At 40.7% G+C, this 19,689-nt stretch overlaps 1 protein-coding gene across 1 annotated transcript in view; it reads right to left on the bottom strand.

The window, feature by feature from the left end:
* Nucleotides 1–358: 358 nt before the first annotated feature.
* Nucleotides 359–19,689, bottom strand: part of LOC139713987 (glycogen debranching enzyme-like) — a gene marked incomplete at its 3' end in the record, with an annotated part of 40,444 nt that continues 21,113 nt past the window's right edge. Inside the window, exons 9-25 of the mRNA XM_071625708.1 lie at nucleotides 17,512–17,691; nucleotides 16,397–16,520; nucleotides 15,428–15,591; nucleotides 14,474–14,575; nucleotides 13,744–13,899; nucleotides 12,957–13,107; nucleotides 12,012–12,246; nucleotides 10,897–11,162; nucleotides 10,141–10,274; nucleotides 9,360–9,493; nucleotides 8,132–8,410; nucleotides 6,825–7,050; nucleotides 5,973–6,084; nucleotides 5,012–5,147; nucleotides 4,106–4,218; nucleotides 2,820–3,022; nucleotides 359–456 (exon numbers count right to left, since the gene is read on the bottom strand). Of these exons, the coding sequence (XP_071481809.1) occupies nucleotides 359–456; nucleotides 2,820–3,022; nucleotides 4,106–4,218; nucleotides 5,012–5,147; nucleotides 5,973–6,084; nucleotides 6,825–7,050; nucleotides 8,132–8,410; nucleotides 9,360–9,493; nucleotides 10,141–10,274; nucleotides 10,897–11,162; nucleotides 12,012–12,246; nucleotides 12,957–13,107; nucleotides 13,744–13,899; nucleotides 14,474–14,575; nucleotides 15,428–15,591; nucleotides 16,397–16,520; nucleotides 17,512–17,691 (2,813 nt within the window). The remainder of the gene's footprint in view (nucleotides 457–2,819; nucleotides 3,023–4,105; nucleotides 4,219–5,011; nucleotides 5,148–5,972; nucleotides 6,085–6,824; nucleotides 7,051–8,131; nucleotides 8,411–9,359; nucleotides 9,494–10,140; nucleotides 10,275–10,896; nucleotides 11,163–12,011; nucleotides 12,247–12,956; nucleotides 13,108–13,743; nucleotides 13,900–14,473; nucleotides 14,576–15,427; nucleotides 15,592–16,396; nucleotides 16,521–17,511; nucleotides 17,692–19,689) is intronic.

The raw sequence follows: 19,689 nt of genomic DNA, 5'->3' as shown, positions 1-19,689 counted from the left end.
ACAGACAAGTAACAATTCTTACACAACCAAAGTGCAAACACACTCAACTCTTGTCTGTGTGTATCTCCGTCTGTCACATTGCTACCTTTGTTGTCTACCTCCTCTGTGGCTACAGATCACGTTACATTGAAAAAGATCTCCCATTCTGATCAACAGCAACTTTTATACATACACGTAGAAACAACAATGAGGGACCACTCTGCATACGTATTGTATCTGATGCAGTCACAAGAACTTTGTGAGCCTGCAGTACATGCAGCATCATAGATAGAAGTTGCCAGGTATGGGCGTTTGACAGGAGGATATGGCGCTTGGGCTGAATGTGTCGTCAAACTCGTCTACTCAATGGGTAACGTACCTTGAGTCCAGCGTCTTCATGCCCAGTGGCCCCAGGAGATGTTTCTGCACCATGTCCAAAGCAGTCCAAGCATTGCTTGGAGTGAATAATTCAGGGGCCTATAAAAAAGAGAAAAAGTTGAAGTTGAATTTCCTGCATCCTCTTGCCAGTCTGTTTTGGGGTAATGAAATATATTCTTTTCACATCAATGTATCTTTCCAGAATGAAATTGAGAAATAAATTACTTTACTTTTAAATCAACACTAGATTCTCTCTGAAACTGAATAACTCTTACCGCGCCATACAACTAAAAAGAACAAATACTTTAACCCTAAAAGGCCGGGGGGGAATCAACCAACCCCCCCCCCCCCTCGACATTTTTCGCTACTACTCCGCCGCGCGAAATTTTTTGACCGCGCCGTTTCGCTGACTTTTTACTTTCAAGTCTCGCGCATTTTTTGACACCATTTTCACGAAAATTGCGCATACCATTACGACACTGCATGACGTTTTATACATGCCTGTCAGACCGAAAATGGCTCAAATACGTGATTTTGTGTATAGAGTCTATGCAAATGGAGTTTTCTCTTCTTACTCATAAAGATATGATTATTTTCACTTTCATAGGCTGAAACTAATTAATTTTAGCATAATTATGCTTGAAATAGATTCTGTCATAAATTTTGCGGAAAAAAAAATGATAAAACAAAAGTTCAGAAAAACAAAGAAATAAATAAGAAATTCATAAAACAATTAAATACATAAGAGATTGATTTTGATACCAATTTTTTTTTTTTATGTTCATTGTTAGGAATGTTACAAAGAATGTTTTCACCAAAAATTAGGACTCTAGGAGCTTTAATTTCTGATTTAGAGCAAAATGTATGATTTAATGCATATATTAGCATAATTAATTATTATGACAAAAATGTTCATTTCTTTTTGTACAGCTTGGTAGAATACGCCACAGGTAATGCACGAGCCAAATTTCATGGCGATTGCGTGATCGATGGCCGAGATCTCGGGGGGGGGGGGGGGGGGGGGGGGGGGGGAGGGGGGGAGGGGGGTTGAATCAACCCCTCCCCGGCCACAGAACACCCAAAAAAGCCCGGTCTGGTTAGGGTTGATGATCAATTCTGTCGTACATCGTGGGTAATAATATCCTCTGAGCATCTACCACATGCATATTCAGCGTCCAACAACAAAGTCGCATTTCTGATAGCAGCCTTTCAAAGTCCTTGAAACTAAGGCCTGTGATGCCTTAAAAACTGCATTAAAAAATAACAAAACTAAAGAAACAAGTTACGAGAAAACAAAAATCGTTTGCTCATTCCTCCCTTCAGTCTGGTGTGCGAGGGCAAGATGCCAGTCCTACAAAACATTGGATGGTCTGTTCAGAAGGAAAGGGGTTTAAAAATATATATTATTGACCAAACGTGGCAGATACTGCCCTCTTTTGAAGCATAATGATTGACTCATGCAATATGTGACCCTGCATCACAAAACAAACAAAAAGTCGCAAGACATGGATTTTTAGTTGAGGGCAGATTCTGAAAGAGCAGACTCTAAGCTTTAAAATGATGTATAACTCAATTGAATCGGACTCTCCTAACCTATCTGAATGTTGAAAAGAAAGCACACACTCTGGAAAAGTGTGAACCCAGAAAAGAGGATCTGAAGTACAGTACATGGTCTATCTGTCTATTCAAGCGCTTAATCTTTACCAAACCGTGCTAGCTGTGCGATAAATGGGATAAAAAACAGGATGTAAACCACTGGGGCAACAACAATGAATGGATTATCAGATTAAGTTGAAATTAAGCATGCTCTATAAACACATTCTGTCCATGATTAATGTCAACTTTCAAAGCAGTAGCCTTATCTGTTTAAAAGTTATCAGACTTGAAAGTGAAGAGTGTGCAAAGGGTTATCAAGAAATGAAAAGGGGCCTCTACGACATAACCTGATCTCACTACTCAACAAAAATGAGTTGTAGAAAAACAGCTGAAAATGCACTTTACCATTCATTTTATGATCCCAAACTTAAGAATAATGTAGAAGAAGGGTAGTTCTTTCAGAAAATATGAAAGACTCAATACTGACTTATAGTTGAACCATGTCACCTTTTTTTGAGCCCTCACGTAACATCAAGGGGTGCGACTTTTTGTTCGTTTTGTGGTGCACGGTCACATATACTCATGCAAGATCTATCCCATTTGCCCGTGCAGGATTCCCTTTCATATTTTATAGCAGTTTGCAATATTATTGATGACATAAGATAATTATACATAGTAGTTTCCACAACAGCAACTCATGGACAGCCATTCAGGTGCAAGCTTTCCGGTTGTTACCATAGCAACTGTAAATACAGGAACAGAAAACAACACTCTGTTTGACATTACTGCAAGACACAGGTGCTCAGATCAACAGAGGTAGGACAGAGCACCGAGAACTGGAGGAATACTCGGGAAGAGGAACTGACCGCAACCATGGCAATGGGGAAGTTGGGCCTCAGCTGGTAGTCGGCCCAAAACTGGGAGGCGCCGACGCTGTCCTTGTAAATGCCACGCCGGTTGATGAGCTTGTTGGCAGCTTTGTTGGCGTCCGCTGCGATCCAGAAGTTCTTCTCGAAGTTGGCCTGAATCATGCGATCCCACTCCGTGTATGTCTTGTGGGACTGTTTGCCTGTTGGGGCAAAGTTGGGGTGGGGGGAGGGAAGGAGGGGGGAAAGATATTATATGAGTTAAAAGCCCTTTTATGACCTCTCTGTCCGATGCTACCAACATTGTGTGCAAAGGGATTGCTCATGTTAATGTCATGGTTACCCAAAGTGATGAAATACAGCAGTGGCAATACTTTTCCCATAGAGTCTGCAGAACTTCCCTTCACAAACTTTCGTAATCTAAGAAATGGTCTGTAGTCCAAACACATTTTTCTTGAAGCATACTGCGCTGATGTTTTAAAGTTTCCTCTTGTGTATGAATGTCTGATCTGTATGCTTGGTGATATCTAAGTCGTGAAGTCCACTATCTCAAAACTCAGTATTTTTAGTGGACAGACTTCCAACTATTTCAAGAGGTACTGTTCACCATTGGAAACATTGATCTAAAAAATGTTCGACTTATGACATTTGATGCATATGTATAGGTCAGTTGTACCACAAAACATCCTACCATAGAAAAATTTTGTAGTAAAGCCTAAAATATAAGGAGATATCACTATTTTCTCAGTAAACCACAACTGTAGACCTTTTATTCTAGAAACAATTTTATTATAAGTATTGTTCACATTTTGCATATTTAACAATACTTAACAGTGCTTATACTGCTTAACATGTTTACATTGTTTGTTTCTATCCCTAACTCACATTTTAGAACTGTTTTCACCCATTGAGGAGAGCTTGATTTTGCCTCAACACGCATTTCCCATAGACACTTGCCCGAGTATACTCAGGACTCATCCTTAACGGGTTAAAGCACTAAAGCGGGTTTTTGTCTCATCTGCAAATGGTAAATAGTGCCTTTAAGGTTTGACGATACTTTAAGTTGGACAAATCAAAAATCATTTGAAAATACTAAATGAGGAAATCAATGTTGAACAACTTTTGAAGGCTAAAGGCAACAGGTACACGTAACATTAGACTATTTTTATTTGTACAGCTGTATCAACACTGTTTGTATGAATACACATATCAACATTTGTTATGTTTTGGTGTCTTACATTGATATCATACATGGAGTATATTCATCGACTTGAAATACACTGTACCTTCTATCCTCACAGTCACCCCATCATGGGGAAACTTCCCCTCCTTATGAAGAGCTGCCAGCCACCTGACCGCTGCCTTGCAGAGGCCCACTATCTCAACCGGTGACCCGTCTCTGAAATATCAGTGAACAGTATGAAGAGAGAAAGATATGAGTATTAAAGTGATAAGATGGTCAGGCAACACAACATATTTTGAACCGATTTGCAAAAGGAATTTGCTAATGAGATACAACAAGGGGAAAAGACAAGACAATGTGTAAATAAGTTCAGATGAAGGAGCTGAAGGCCTTCAATAGCAATAAGTGTCATTGCCAATGGAGGCAAAAAAGGGAAGAAAGTATACCTACTTGTATATCTATTTGAATGACCAATCAAAGACAGTATTAGCTAGCTACACACACATACACTGTTAAAAACACACACACACACACACACACACACACACACACACACACACACACACACACACACACACAAAGGAAGTGATAAGCTGCAATGAATCATCTCATTTCCAATTGTCCTTTTATCATAAAAAAACACACAAACAAACAAAAACACAAATATACCCTGCAAAGGATGATATGCATCGCCCAATTATCATCAATAAACTCTTTTCTAATGCATACACGTGTACCACTTCTACACTGTGAGTGTCAGGGTAAATGTGAAGAGAGATAAATTTGAGAGAGTCTGTATTTTATGTGAGTGTATCACTCGAATTGTACTCCTCTTGTATTATAGATACCAAATACATGATACAAATGAATGATACATCAAAACCAAAGTCTATGAATACTTCATTTTAAAATTCACAATGTTTACCATGACAACCAACAATGTGTGCTGCAGTGACATCTTCGTCTAACAACTTCATTCTCTCTGTGTGACAGAGTGCAAACATTGTACCTTGGAGTTGCAGGATGCCCTCTGTTGCCAGCGACGTCCGACTCGCCCATCTTGTCCATCCACGTCCCACAATTCCACTCACTTCCTCCGAAGGGAAAGCCGGTGGTGTGATCCACACCAATGGTCACGTTGAATCCTGCAGCACACACAACGTATGCAACAAAACATATACATATTGCTGAAAACATTAGCTCTGACAATGTGTACTAAAAAGGAATTTCACACATCTTAATTTTTCATAAATCTAAGTCTTTATTTCTTGCAGTGAAAAGTTCCCATTCCATTTCTTGTTGCTGGGATATGTCTAGCAATGATTACTCTCTATGCCCGCTAAAGTAGTGTGCTGGGGCAACAAAACCTCCTTCCTATCTACAAAATGTCAAATGTTCAGGAGAGCAAAAAAAATATGCTGGCCAAAGCACTACATCAAATGGGATAGTCTTTCTTTTGACACACCATGGTGGCTTAATTTTGGGGGCAAGACAGCTAAGATTTAAACAGGACATCACTCAACTGATTATCTGACCATTAATAAAAAAAAAGAAGTCATTTTCACCAAAATTTGAGATACAAGGACTTGTCACCCAAGCGACAATATGCATTGTGTGTTCGTTTAGATGTTGTTGAAAACTGAAATTTTGCATAATCCCTGCAATATTTGGCTGTCATCATTCACCTTATTTTACTGCACAAATTGTTCAAGAGTTCCCAACTACAGAGGGCAGCACATTAAGTTAACCAAGCCATGAACAATTCAGAACTTTTGAACAGATGGACCGATTTTCCTAAAACCTTTTAAATACCAAGTGTTTCACTAATCATTATAGCATTCATTCCATCCCCATTCTTAACCCGTTGAGGACGGACTGATTTTGCTTTAGCATGCATTTCCAATAGGCACCTTCCCCAGTATACTCGGGACTAGCCTTCAACGGGTTAAAGGGATGGCACACAGCCGCACCTTGGTCAGACATGTTCCTGTCCAGACCCTGTCCAGCGTGCCTCTCCCGGTAGCTGACCCCCTCAGCGTGCCTCTGCATTGCCTCCTGGATTACCTCACTCAACTTTTGCTCCTGTAGACAAACAGACAAACAAACAAACAAACAAACAAACAAACATGACCTTCGGAGATGTGCTGCAGTTAAACAACAAACTCAACAACAATGATGTCACAAAAGATAATATTAATGACAATGGAGCCCACTGGTTTATATGCATATTAACATTTATTGTATATACTGTGCTGATTTTAAGCACATAGAGTCAAACCTGTCTAAAGCTATCACCGTCTATAGCGACCACCTGCCGTATGCAACCACTAAACACAATTCCCCCCAAGAGAAAAACCATTTTCACAATCCTGTCTAACAGACACTTTTTGTCTCCCTTGGGGTGGCCGCTATAGACAGGTTTGACTGTATATAGAATACCAACATCACTAAAACAACAACAAAAAAAGTACAGTTTTGATATGTAAGATGGGATATACGTACTCATTGAGGCACTATTCTGGCTAAGAAAATAAGACTATAGACTCTCAAGCACGAGGTCTCCAGTTTGGGTCTATTGACGATAAAGAGTCAAGTTCTCTACAGCCAGCACTTTGTTCACATTGCCAAGGCTTTCTGAAGTGACTTCAAACCCCTGGTCACCTTGATGCTGGCTAATAAACGTTGGATTTATCTAAAAGTTTCAATATGTGAAAAGAGAGTAAATCCAATGTGAAACTGTTATGGTTGTCATTCTAATGCTACTACAGGAATAAAGCATAGGTTGCAGGATTAACATCCAATCATATCTACAGTCATCTCACCGTAAAGCCAGGAGGAAGGGGCTCCGAGTTGTCGGTCGGGAAGATCCGGGAGACCGGGCAGTCCAGGATGGCCAGGCCGTTGCTCACCGTCTTGGTGTAGAGCTGGATGCAGTAGAGCCAGAACCAGATCGCATCCCGGCAGTTGAAGCGGGCGTGGTCGCCCCCGCCCAGGAGATTGGGGATAAGGCCGTGCCTCAGGGTGGCAGCAAAGGCCAGGATGAGATGTCTGCAAGAAAATGAACATCACTTAATAATAATGATGTAATGATAATGATGATGATGATGATTATGATGATGATAATACCAGTAATCATCGTCATCATCATCATCATCATCATCACCATTATCATCATCAGAATACTTGTGGTTTTCCTGTTTAACTATTAACAGCACTATTGTCTGTATCATCTTTATTTTCCCTCCTTAAATGCGTAAGACATGTCATACACACATACCATTAAAATCATTCCATACAACTGCAATACTACAAATGATATACTGTATAAGCTGTTATTTTCTCGAGGGTTTAATTTTTGCGAATTTCGCCAATCACAGTTAGATCGCGAATTTAACAACACGTGACAATGTCTCCATACGCTCGGGTAATAGTGCATTTATGTTAGCATTGCCATGAATTTGCGAAAACAACATCTCGCGAAATATCTATGACCTCCTCATTCGCGAAAATATCTGTACGTGAAAATAACAGCGTATACAGTATGCATACATAAACTTGCATGCACAGCAGAGTATTTAGGGGCAATTCTATTCTGGCAAAATGCAACTGCCTATCAACATTTGCATCTGCCCGTACACGACTGTAAAGAGGCTACATATAATTTTTAATTTAATCTAGACTAATGTAAAGCAAGAAATATTTGTAGCATGGAATTTTTGTGAATTGGAGCCAACAGCCCTTTTTGCAGCATGAAAATTTTGCAAATTGACACCAGCATTGCATGTATACATTGTAGACAAGAACTTTTGCATGCATTTGAATTTCAAATTTCAAATTTCAAATCGATGGCTCCAGCAAAATTTGCAAAATTAGAATGCACATGAAAATTTGTGGTTTTACAGAATTACATTACCATTCATACGTGCCATTAGTAATCAATTCAAAACATGTTTAAACATCTTGATACACATTACTTTCAATTCTATCAAGAGACCATGGATGAATATTTATGGTCACTACATGCAAGTAGAATCAATGTGGTTGTGGCCTGAGATGAATAAGCTTCTGTGTTGCATCCATGACAGGATGAAATGCCGTCATCAACGAAAAAACGACGACAAATACTTACTTGGCCTCCTCATGTCTGCTGGTGACAAGCAGTAACCCGGGCATGGCGATGAAGGTGTCGCGGCCCCAGCAGCGCATGAAGCCGCTGGCGAAGTGGGGCAAGCCCGCGGCCATCGTGGGCACGCTCTGCACCCGCTTCCCCGTTTCCTCGTCCAGAGCCATGGGGACGTTGTCCAGGGACGGGGAGAGGGCGGGCAGGGGCGACGTCTTCACCACACCGCACATCTGGATTGAGCCGAGGGCGAGGGTTCTCACGAAGGAGGAACCGCCCGACACGAAGCTGCGCAATGAAGGGTGAGGAATAGCAAGGACTCAGTTGGTAAATTGATTCAGATCATTTATACGAGGTCTGGACATGTCAGATACGTGTATCTCACTATGGTTTTTATGTTGATGAATTTGGAAAGTGGACCGATATTTCTAAAATATTGTGACAAACATAATGTGACATAGGCAATGTAAAATCACGTCCTTCAAGGGAAATTGCTCACTTTGCTTCATGTACAGGAAATAATAGCACTTATTACTAGGTCTGTCACAATAGCTTTCCCTCACTACTCTAGTCATTGACAAATATATGTTTTATGTGTAACAAATTCCCCAAATGTAACTCATGCTCATGCAATATATACTGCATACTGTTTCATGAACAGGCCATCTCAACAGGTAAAGTACCTCTATGGAGTACATTGTACATCATTCTATCCAGGGTTTGTGGGATATGGCTAAGCACTGAATGGTCAGGCTAATTTGAAGAAGTTTCTCTCGGTAACATCTCATCCGGTTTAACAAACCTCATACAAAAAATTAGCAATATAAAGTCATGCATTTTAATCAAGCACATTTTGTAAAATGGTAAAAATCTTTACCCCTTTTATTTCATCTTATTCTTCCATAAATTAATTTTCTTCAATTCTCTCTTTTTTTTTAAACCATAGCAATTCAGCAAAATCTATTATCTGTGTACATATATTTGCCTAATTGTGGAAATTAGTGAAATGCACATCGTTACAATGTTTACGTCGTGATTAAAATCTGGTCACTTTTTGCTGAGAAAAAAAAAAGAAGCTCTGTCAGTCCTGCAGGACATAACTGAACGAGAGTCACATCCAACACCTACAATGCTACTCTAGTTTCATACCTTGAAAGCTGTAGATTTTTAGCACATGTCTGAAGCGTAACCCACAATCTGTACTATGCACACGCTCTCAAGCTTATGGCATACTTACCTGTTCATGGATTTCCAGCTGCGCTCCAGTAAGACGACGTACGCCCCCACCATAATGGCGTCGAAGTAGCAGGGGATGAGATACCGCGGGATCTGGGTCAGGGGTTGGAACGCTTTCTCAAACCAGAGTCCCAACTGGAGACAGGGTATTCCAAGATAAGCATTTTTTTTTTTGGGGGGGGGGGAATGAGCAAATAAAAAGAAAAAACTGGTTATCCATTTCTTGGACTTGCAACAGTGTATTGAAAGAAAATTTCTGCATACATTTCACACTTCAAATGGCAGAGATTATTACAGAAAAGAATTGTTTTCTCCTCTTTTTTGGTCATTTCACTCTCCCCCCATTACCTGGGTGGATTCGCATGATAGAAGCTACTTGCAGTAACTTTCAATACTAACTACACTTGCAAAGCACCTTCTGCATTTTTAATGACCTCACAAGCACCTTATCATTGAGTACATGAAAGCTCTGTTGTAAAGTATTGCCATTTATTATGTTTCACCCAGATTTTATTGAATTGAATTGAACAGGTTTTATTAGAAATCATGTCTGGCAGCCAAAGGCTGAATTGCACATGTTTTACAATCATAGTAATAAAAATAGACAGATTATTTCGGTGCTCTGTACAAACAATGATATAAGGACATGACATAAAAAAGAACAAATATTACAGTGGTCACATGTGGTAAATCACAAGAAGTGATCAATCTATGAGGGTACCAGCCCAATCAATTCTGAAATTGCTTTTACAAAAACGAGAAGAAAAAAGGAGATTCCCTACCTGTTTGGTTGTCGGGTGGAGCTTGAGGCGGTTGCCGACGTAGCCAGGCATCCAGTCACCTTGCCTGAGGTTCTCACACAGGGGGTGACCCAGGTCATTCTTGCTGCGGATGTCAGCCAGGACCGACATGATTCCTTGGTGGGACAAGAAAAAGGAGAAAAAAAATAGTGGTCTTATTTTATTCTTAGCAGCATCATCAGTTGCGGCTCTGCTATTCCAGAGGGCTATGATATTATTGCTTCCATGAAAGCCCACTACACACTACACAACTTCTGCCATGATTCACTGGTCGTAAGAAAAAACCTAGCCACTGGGAGTGTGACATCAAAAGTCTTGCCACTTTCCAGTCGCGCAACTGGGTAGCAATGCCAGTCATGAAGATTTGTCAGAAAACAAAAATGCAACAACCATGGTTGAATCTATTCTGGCTGATTTCTCAAAAGATCACAAAAACCCACTATTACGTCATATACTACCAATTACCTGCTACTTTGCATACAAGACTGCCTGAAGCATGTTCACCACTCATACTCACAGACATTTATGTAACAGAACAATTTAACCACACACACACACACACACACACACACACACACACACATACACACACACACAAAATTAGTCAATACCAATAAAATACTGACCAAAAATGGAAAATGCAAAAAGAACAATTCAATAGTTTTCATACAATGCACATTTATGTGTGCCAATATATGCATATATTTCATCTGAAAACATTTGACCACCTGCACTAACCTTGTAAACCACAGTATATCAGTGGTCCAAAGTTAGGTATATTGTACGCTCCTGACCCCTTGCCGTCATCCCTCTCCTCCCCGTCGCATCGGAAGAGGATGCGGTTCATGTCTGTCAGTGTGAGCTGATCCACGATACTGTGGAAGTTGGAGCTGTTGGCGGTCATGGTGCTGTTCCCGCTCAGCGTCCTCACGCGGTAGCCGAACTGCGCAATGCAGGACCGCAGGGTGGAGAGCGCAGAGCGGGCGCCGGGGCTCGGTACCACCCTGATCACAGACAAAAAACAAAAAAAAAACAGTTGGAAAACAAGGCATGAAAGGTATGACCAGGAATCCTGCTTACAAGCATTTTACAGGGAAGACTTGGACCCACTATGACAAATGATGAGGATTTAGAACACGGTGTGAATGGTGCACACAGCAACCTTGCCTGCAAGAGACTCTGAGAGTCAAACCTGGACTAGATCCATTCAACTCTCACACGATCTCTACATAAGCTACCACTGACATTTACGCAGTGCAGTTGCCATGGCATTGACACAAATAGTGCACAAAGGAAAGTTCTCTTTTAAAGCAATACAATGTACGACAATCAACAGAAAGCCACAGTCATCGTGCAACAGTATTGCGTAAACAGATTCTGATTTTCCTACAACACACATTTCCTATAGACACTTGCAAGAGTATACTCAGGTCTTGTTCTCAGCGGGCTAAGGGCCTTTCATAATACAGACAGACTGTAATGCCAGACACTGTTCTGCAAGGCATTCCAGAAGACTTGGACCAAAAGAGAACTGGGAACACTGTAATTCGATGCTGTGTATTCTCAAATGCATGGCATTGCATAGAAAGCACTGCACGTACAAAGCATCTATTCCCATAGTCAATCACTCATGAAGGTATTTTTTTGACGTAATTCTAACCATCAAACATCTCATATGGTCAGAGTGCTAGAGCACACTACAGGAAGATGTAGCGTTCCAAGGTGTTGCAGGTTTTGATGATACGCAGAATCATGCTGTATGGGGAGACTACCAGCATCGTAAAAGCGGCGCGCAAGTTACCATTGAGCGTGGATGACGATTCCAGCGCATGTGGGTTTTGAGAGGGACTCACTTGAAAGCAATGACGCTGCCGGGAGGGAAGTTGATGAAGTCAATCTCCTGAACGGTGGCCTGGGCTTGGCTGCCATGCTCCAAGAGCTCGCAGACCTCGCTGTTGAGCAGCGTCACGTGGGTCTGCATCTCCAGCTGGTAGTTGGATAGACCCGTGATGTGGGTTTTGGAGGGCGGCTGGCTTGCCCCGCCCTTTGGTACCAATCTCGCCTCCAGGATGATTTCTTCAACTGAGCCTGGAAGATTTTGAGGAGAGAGATAGAGAGAGATACATGTAGAGAGTGTTGGAGAGAGAGGAGGAAGGAGGAAGCATTGCTTCACAACATAAAACTGCCTTAATTTGATATTCTCTTTACAGAGAAGACTTAGAGCACTTTACTGTAATTGCTATCCCTTCTTCGCTCAGTCACTATGATCTGCAAGAAGTATGGTCCTTCATTTAGATAAAATTTGATTGTTCTCTAACACTGTCAATAATGATTGACTTTAACCAAAGCACAAGATAAACATTTCCACATTCCTTTTTTCATTATACCAAGTTCAAGAACCTCAGCCATCCACATTTATCATTTGAAAGCAATTGCACATTCATTTCTATCTTTCTCTCAAAATATTGACATCCCCATTGCACATTCTCTAACCAAACTTTTGGCTTGAGACTGAAACTTTTGGTCAAACCACTGTGATGAGTGTGTGGGTGGAAGAGGGGCGGGTATTTTGCTCAAAATCTAATCAGGCCATGGACACCTCATGAACACGCCTGGCCCAAATATGGGAAAAATCAACCACATGGTTTTTTCCTAATTTGAGTCAACATGATCAGATGTAGGAATGAAAGGATGGACCGACAACCGAGAAACACAATGCTTCCAGCACCATTCATAACAAAGGCACAGAAATAAAATATGAATCTCCAATGGCTATAATTGACAGACCAGTGATGTACCTGGTACACATAGCGGTGGTATATGCCCCGTGTAGTGTGCATTGTGCGGATGCTGGAAGGCCGTCCTGGCGACTAGGATCACCGACAGGTGGGTGGAGGGACAGTGACGGGTGACCGCTACAATGTTCTCATCCACCTGGTCCACGTATACCTGGAGGGAAAGGAGAGGATTCAAATTCATAAATTGAGCTGATTTCCCTACTTTTATTAAAAGTATTTCAAACAAATAAATAGATGAATAAAAGGTAGTCTTTCAGCCCAACCTATGATACTCATGGTTATGTGCATGTTTCTCAATACACCGTACTACTATAACTCCAGAATCTGGTATAAAGTAGACATTCAGGTCTTCTATTACAAGTGAGACAAAGCTATATAGTTCAGGTGTGTTATATCTGAATCGAGGGGAAGGGGATCAATTGTTATCATATTCCAAGATACTTGGCATTTGTCACAGTAAATTCATTACTGCCACTATCATTATAAATTCTTTAGAAATATGCTAGTATGCCGGAGCGGCAGAAAGTCAACTGAGTGACTGTGACCCGTAGGCCACACCACCCAAGTATCATCCAGTTTTTGCATGTTTCACTACTTAACCAAGATTTCTCCCTGCTCTTCACAAGAGAAGTGAAATGGGTACTGTTATATGCAGATGCACAAAGTGTGACTCTCCTACACATGGGACAAAGGACTTTAAGTCTCCTCTGAAAAACTCAAAATTTCTGAGAAAAGTTACTATTTGTCAGAAGATATCATATCTGCAGTCTACTACAAAGCACCCCACCTGGCTGTAGCCCTGAGCTCCAAGAGACTGGTGAAGTTCATTCAACTCTTTCTTAGCTGCCAGAATACCATGGTTGAAGTTGACCTCCGACGTGCTGTCGTCTGCGGCGCTTTCATTCCACGACGTGTACAGACGCTTTTCCTTCACCACGTGGATCTGCATAAAACAATAAAAGGAGGTGGTGGGATGATTTTAGGAATAAGAAAAATGCTGGAAAAAAAATGATCTCTCACTTGCAACTTTTAGACTCTGAGGTTTTATTCAGCATCACACAAGTTTGATAAAGGACTCATCTATACTAGCAACATGCAGTGTTGTATCAGAACTATCGCGCTTGAGAACCAAAACCTGAATAGAAGGAAATTACACCATACACGTACATATCAGAAATTTAAACCCATGTAAAATCTAACAGGGCATTAAGAAAAGGATATTGAGATATGACTATCAGAATCATGTTTTAATGAATAAGCCATCTTTGTTTTTGTTTCATGTTTGCTTTCTTTTAATCAAAAGCTCTCTTGCTCTCTCTTTCTGCGCATTCACGTACAGGTAAACCTGTTATATCATCATCAATGGTCTCTCTCTCTCACTCTCTCTCTCTCTCTCTCACAAGATATATTTCTTTAACTTCAAAGCATTATCTAATTTCTTATCTCTTCTCTTTGGAGGAATAGTCTCAAATCAGACTCATGCATCACACCCACACCAGAAGAGGAAAGAACGGCACCTGTCCCTTAACGAGCTCATCATACCCCCTGGTGGAGCCCACCGCACAGCAGGCCATGGAGACAAGGGCTGCGCTGGGTAGAAGGTCGTAGACTGAACGCACCTGGAGGGACAATGTTGGGGGAGAGACGCTTTGTATCTCGAACCGAAGAAACAAACTCAAATACTAATGTTACACTTCTGATAAAGCTCTTACATGAATCCATGTAACAAACTAACTTTTGCAATAGAATCTCCACAACTAAATGACATTCACAAAGAACATATATTTGGCCAGATTTAGGTTGCATTGACAAAAATAAATCTTCAAATGATTCAGATGGCTGGTTGACTTGTAATGTAATCACAACATACAGTATTTACAAAAACTTGCAAACCATTACATACATGTACATGTACACAAAAACGGCCCATCATTTTGCTCATGAAAAGAAACTGTTGTCTCCACTGCTTTGTACAAAATATCACTATCCAACATATGAAGAGTTCGTTTGCAAAAAACGATAAGTCCATATTTGCCAAATGGAGATATTTGCGATTAAAGGTCAAGAGAAATAAAGAGAATAATAAGAAAATTTTTGCTTCTTTTGACCATAACTTAAAAAATATCCCTTTATAATGTAGTGACGAATATATCATTTAAAAGGTATTATTTTGTACTTTATGACAGAGATCGTACTTCAAAATCTTCAAAAATGGACTTATCGGTTTTTGCAAACAAACCCTTCATATCTTTTCTGGACATGCATGTAAAACTGCAGTATACTGTCAAATAACGATGATATTCTTTGTTGTTCAAACAACTTTCAAACCATTTCTCATTTTGACACATTACGTGACACAGTTAAAAACTATGATATTCAATCAAACATCTACACATTATGAATTAATATACAAAGACGCTCATATCTGCAGTGTAAATGTCCAATCATCACAAATTTCAAAGACCCCTCACCTCAACAGGAGATGGGTTGTCATGGGTCACATCCATGAACAAGGCATGGGCGATGCTTGGCTGAAGAGGGCGCACTGCCGGCTGCAGGAACGACCCGACTGGCTCCCCGCCATAGCGATACACCAGTCTCCCTTCCTCTCTAGAATTATACGCACTCATGGCCTCTGTAATAACAAGGATAATATGACTCGTCATTTGCAAATATGTCCACTATGTGTTATGCATGCTGCACAGAATCTTCAATTGGGCCCATTGCATCTGTAGATCTAATAGTGGGTGAATTCATAATTCTAGTTCACAATGAAATGATTGAACTCTTCCTTTGTTAAAAACTGACCACCACAGAATACGGAGCTTCTCACTACAGCTCATCTCTTTGGATATGTCGAGAGCTGGATTTGATTATTTCTCCTTAATCTGCTCCCTTTGACATGTCTTACTGCTGTACTAGAAGGCTAGAATTAACAGCATCTTAGAACATCTCCTTCATTAAAGTGGCATGATCGTTAATCACTGACTGCTAGATACATGGGTATACATGTACATGTACTTCAAGAAACAAACATCATCTCCTATGTTTGTTTATCTTAATACTTGTCCTGTTGAACAAGTAATCATTTTATCTGTTGAGATGAATTAGAATGAAGCTCAAGAAACTTGTTCTGATGCAAATCAGTAGGGCTCTACTGAAGGAACCAGTACGATGGGCTACAGCTACAAGAAACATACAAACGTGTACTGTATCTGTAGTGATTACGATATTAAGCTTGTGCTCTAAAACTTATTTGCTACACATGTACAACTGTTTCTCAATTTTCCGTCAGACTTTAAAATAATCATATTAGGGAACACACCTTTTCATCATTCATATCAAAGAAAAAATATATTGATACCTTTAAAGCAATGGGGAAAGAAAAGTTATCGCTCAAATCATTTATACACTTGAACATAATTGGCAGCTTTTCTTACCTCTGATTAGCGAGCTAATGCCAAGCCTGTTGATGAACATATTGTCAATGTACTCGGAGGAAGTGAAGAGTTCTGCCATGACGTAGAGGTCGGGACGCACCTTACGAGCCTCATCAAGGAAGTACTAAAAGCAAGCAGACAATGGCCATGTTCACACCGTCACCCTATCATGGAAGATTGTTAGCTCCTGACTACATGTATGAGTTACGTTCACACTTATGCCTATCGCTGATAGTAAGCCTCGTATTTAGCTATTAAACAACAGGCAGCGTTCGATGATAAAATTTAGAAAATGCAGCACACCTCATGCAGTAACCCCACTTCATGTACATGTACATACCAAGCATTCGTACGCAGGTGTGAATTTACAGAAATCAATTCAGCACTCACGGGAGACAAGCCTAACAATTAGCTCGTTGGTACCTGTGTTCACATAGGTCCACAACTTATGAACTTTTATAGAACAGGGTACCGTAATCATCCCGCTACGCAAACCCTTACCACAAGGTTCTTCGTGGTAATGAACGTCAAGCTTACTTTACCTTTAATAAGTATACTTAATTGCGAGTTACATTCACTCTGTCCCTAACTTTATGTACAGGGACCACTGGAGTTCTGCTATCTACAAAAACAAACATGTAACATCAAATAAGATGAAATCAATAGCAGCATATAACGAAACTTGTCAAGTGGATATGCACAGACAGTATCCGTATGCCATTTGCAGACCTCCCTACCTTGTACCTTTCTGACTGAATCACAGGAACGATTTGGCTCAAAAGTAGGAAAGAAAGCGCAGTTCCCATACAAGTATGGAAAAAAAAAAATCCCCAAAAAAATTGCAAGTAAAATAAGAAACTGCTATTGCAACAAAAGCTGTGAATGGTCGAAATTTAGATTCTTTCCTCCAAATTCAGGTCTGCATTTGCAAGAAATTACAAAAATGGTACTGCCCCAAGTGACTGTCAATATGAAAGTGGCACTCTCACAGTGGTAAAAGATAATGATACCGTAGATGATCACTAAAAGTAAGAGAATTCATTTTGATTTTTATCATGTTCATGTCTAAATTCAAATATAATCATAGAACAGATATGGTGACTGCAATGCGATACCTCTGCTACGTGGATGGGTGTGCTGTGGCAGTTGTCTATTCTAACCCCATGGAAAATGGAGACCACATCCCGCGTGTACTCCAGCATGTGTTGCCATAGAAATGGGCAGTCCTCTGGGGTCTGCCCGTAGCGCAGCTTGATGCTGTCGCCCCAGTTGATCAGCTCTCGTCGAAGATACACCTGTAAAAGTGTCGAGAACAATATAATTGAAAAGACATTTCAAGATAGCAAATCATTTGATCGATACATTGTAGCTCTACAGCAAAATGAAGTTATCCTGTTCTTTGCACAGTTCATTCTTCTATTATTCATTCAACACTTTGTACAAGTTTGTAGCCAAAAGAAAAGAAAAAGCTGCTGAAAACTGCCAAACGTGGCAGGACCAATGGAGTAAAAGGGAGTGAAAAGGGGCCTGAGCTTTCGATCCTAGCAGAATCTTTGTCAGAGGCAAAATGACAAACTTGCAGGGAAAGCAATCACATGACAACAAGCATAGTCTGAGGAGGGCTAGGAACACAGAACAATGAAAACAAAAGGGGTAGGTTAGAAGTCAAAGACAGGGAGCCAAATGGGTAAGGGAGGGGATTAAAGCAAGGGATGAACAGACAAAAGGCAGAGGTGGGCCAGTGGTGATCCTAGGGGGCAACCTGTGAAGGATTGAGATGAATGGGTTGGCAAAGCCAAACAAGATAAGGAACAACACAAGGATAGAGAATATGAAAAGAGTGAAATAGCAACAGCATGGGTGAAGGGAGGTTGTGTTGAACAAGCAGAGAACAAACAGCTAAAGTAACATCTGGTGTTCCGCAGGGCAGTGTCATAGGGCCCATGCTATTCCTGATCTACATAAATGACCTGCCAGACTGTCTATCTTCATCAACATCTACAAAATTGTTTGCTGATGACTGCCTTCTCTATTGTAAAATCCAAACAGCTGATGATGCCAGAAATCTCCAAGATGACCTTGATGCCCTACAACGTTGGGAAGCTGACTGGCTCATGAACTTCAACCCACCAAAATGCAAGGCTCTGACCATCACCAGAAATAAGAACCCCATCAAAAGTACATATCAAATACACCGTGAAACCCTTGAAGAAGTTTCAACAGCAAAATACTTAGGCATCCATCTTCAGCAAAATATGAAATGGAACGATCACGTCAGCCAGCTTACCAAAAAGGCAAATTCAACAAGGGCATTTTTGCAGAGAAATATTGATTCTTGCCCCAGACATGTCAAGATCCTGTGCTACAAGTCATTACTACGGGCCATTCTCGAGTATAATTGTGAAGTTTGGGATCCATCTACCAAAGTGCTTACTCACAGTCTGGAAATGGTACAACGCTGTTACACCAGATTCATCTTCAATGACTTCAAGAACTCTAGCAGTGTCTCTGACATGCTCTCCAAACTACACTTGCCGACCTTGGAAGAGAGAAGGGCTCAATATAAAGTTATCATGATTCACCATATCATTCACTCCATAGTAGATATACCCATGAGCAACTACCTTATACCAATCACCAGAGGCTCACTCAGAGGACATGGGCACAAGTTCCATATTCCTTTTGTCCGAACACAGGCTTTCCAGACATCGTTCTTCCCCGATTCCATACGATTGTGGAACTCACTGCCAAGTTCGACCATTTGCACCTCCACAAACCAATTTAAAGAGGAGGTGCAAAAGATCCAGCTCTGTTAGAAGGATGCATGTTTTTTACTCGCATGTAGTTAGTTTTTATGGAGTAATTGCACAGCACACTACACATCACTCTAAAGACGTTAAAGTACGACGTTACACCTCATTGCTAGACTGTACTGGAAAGGAAGAAGAAAGAAGAAGCCCTAAGCCTGGTGTACATGTCCAAAGTTGTGGCAAAAAATGACAGCGAGAGCCAACCAACAAATGCAAAGTACAAAACATATCAATGAATACATAAAAACGGGGGCATTACATACTATATACATGTGTAGGAGTGATCAATATAAAGACAAAAATCCATTTTCCTTTCTACACCTTTTTGGCTCCCTGCCTTTGGCTTCTCACCCACCCTTTTGTTTTCATTGTTCTGTGTCCCGAGTCCTCCCCTTACTGTGCTTGTTGTGTGTAGCCCATTATATGTGATTGCTTTCCCTACATGTTAAATGTCATTTTACCTCTGACAAAGATTCTGCCAGG

Source organism: Diadema antillarum, unplaced genomic scaffold (assembly GCF_040938485.1).
Source record: "Diadema antillarum isolate AM-2024a unplaced genomic scaffold, OU_Dant_1.0 seq00002121_RagTag, whole genome shotgun sequence".
Taxonomy (NCBI): Eukaryota; Metazoa; Echinodermata; class Echinoidea; order Diadematoida; family Diadematidae; genus Diadema; species Diadema antillarum.
This window is presented reverse-complemented; position numbering and strand designations above follow the sequence as displayed.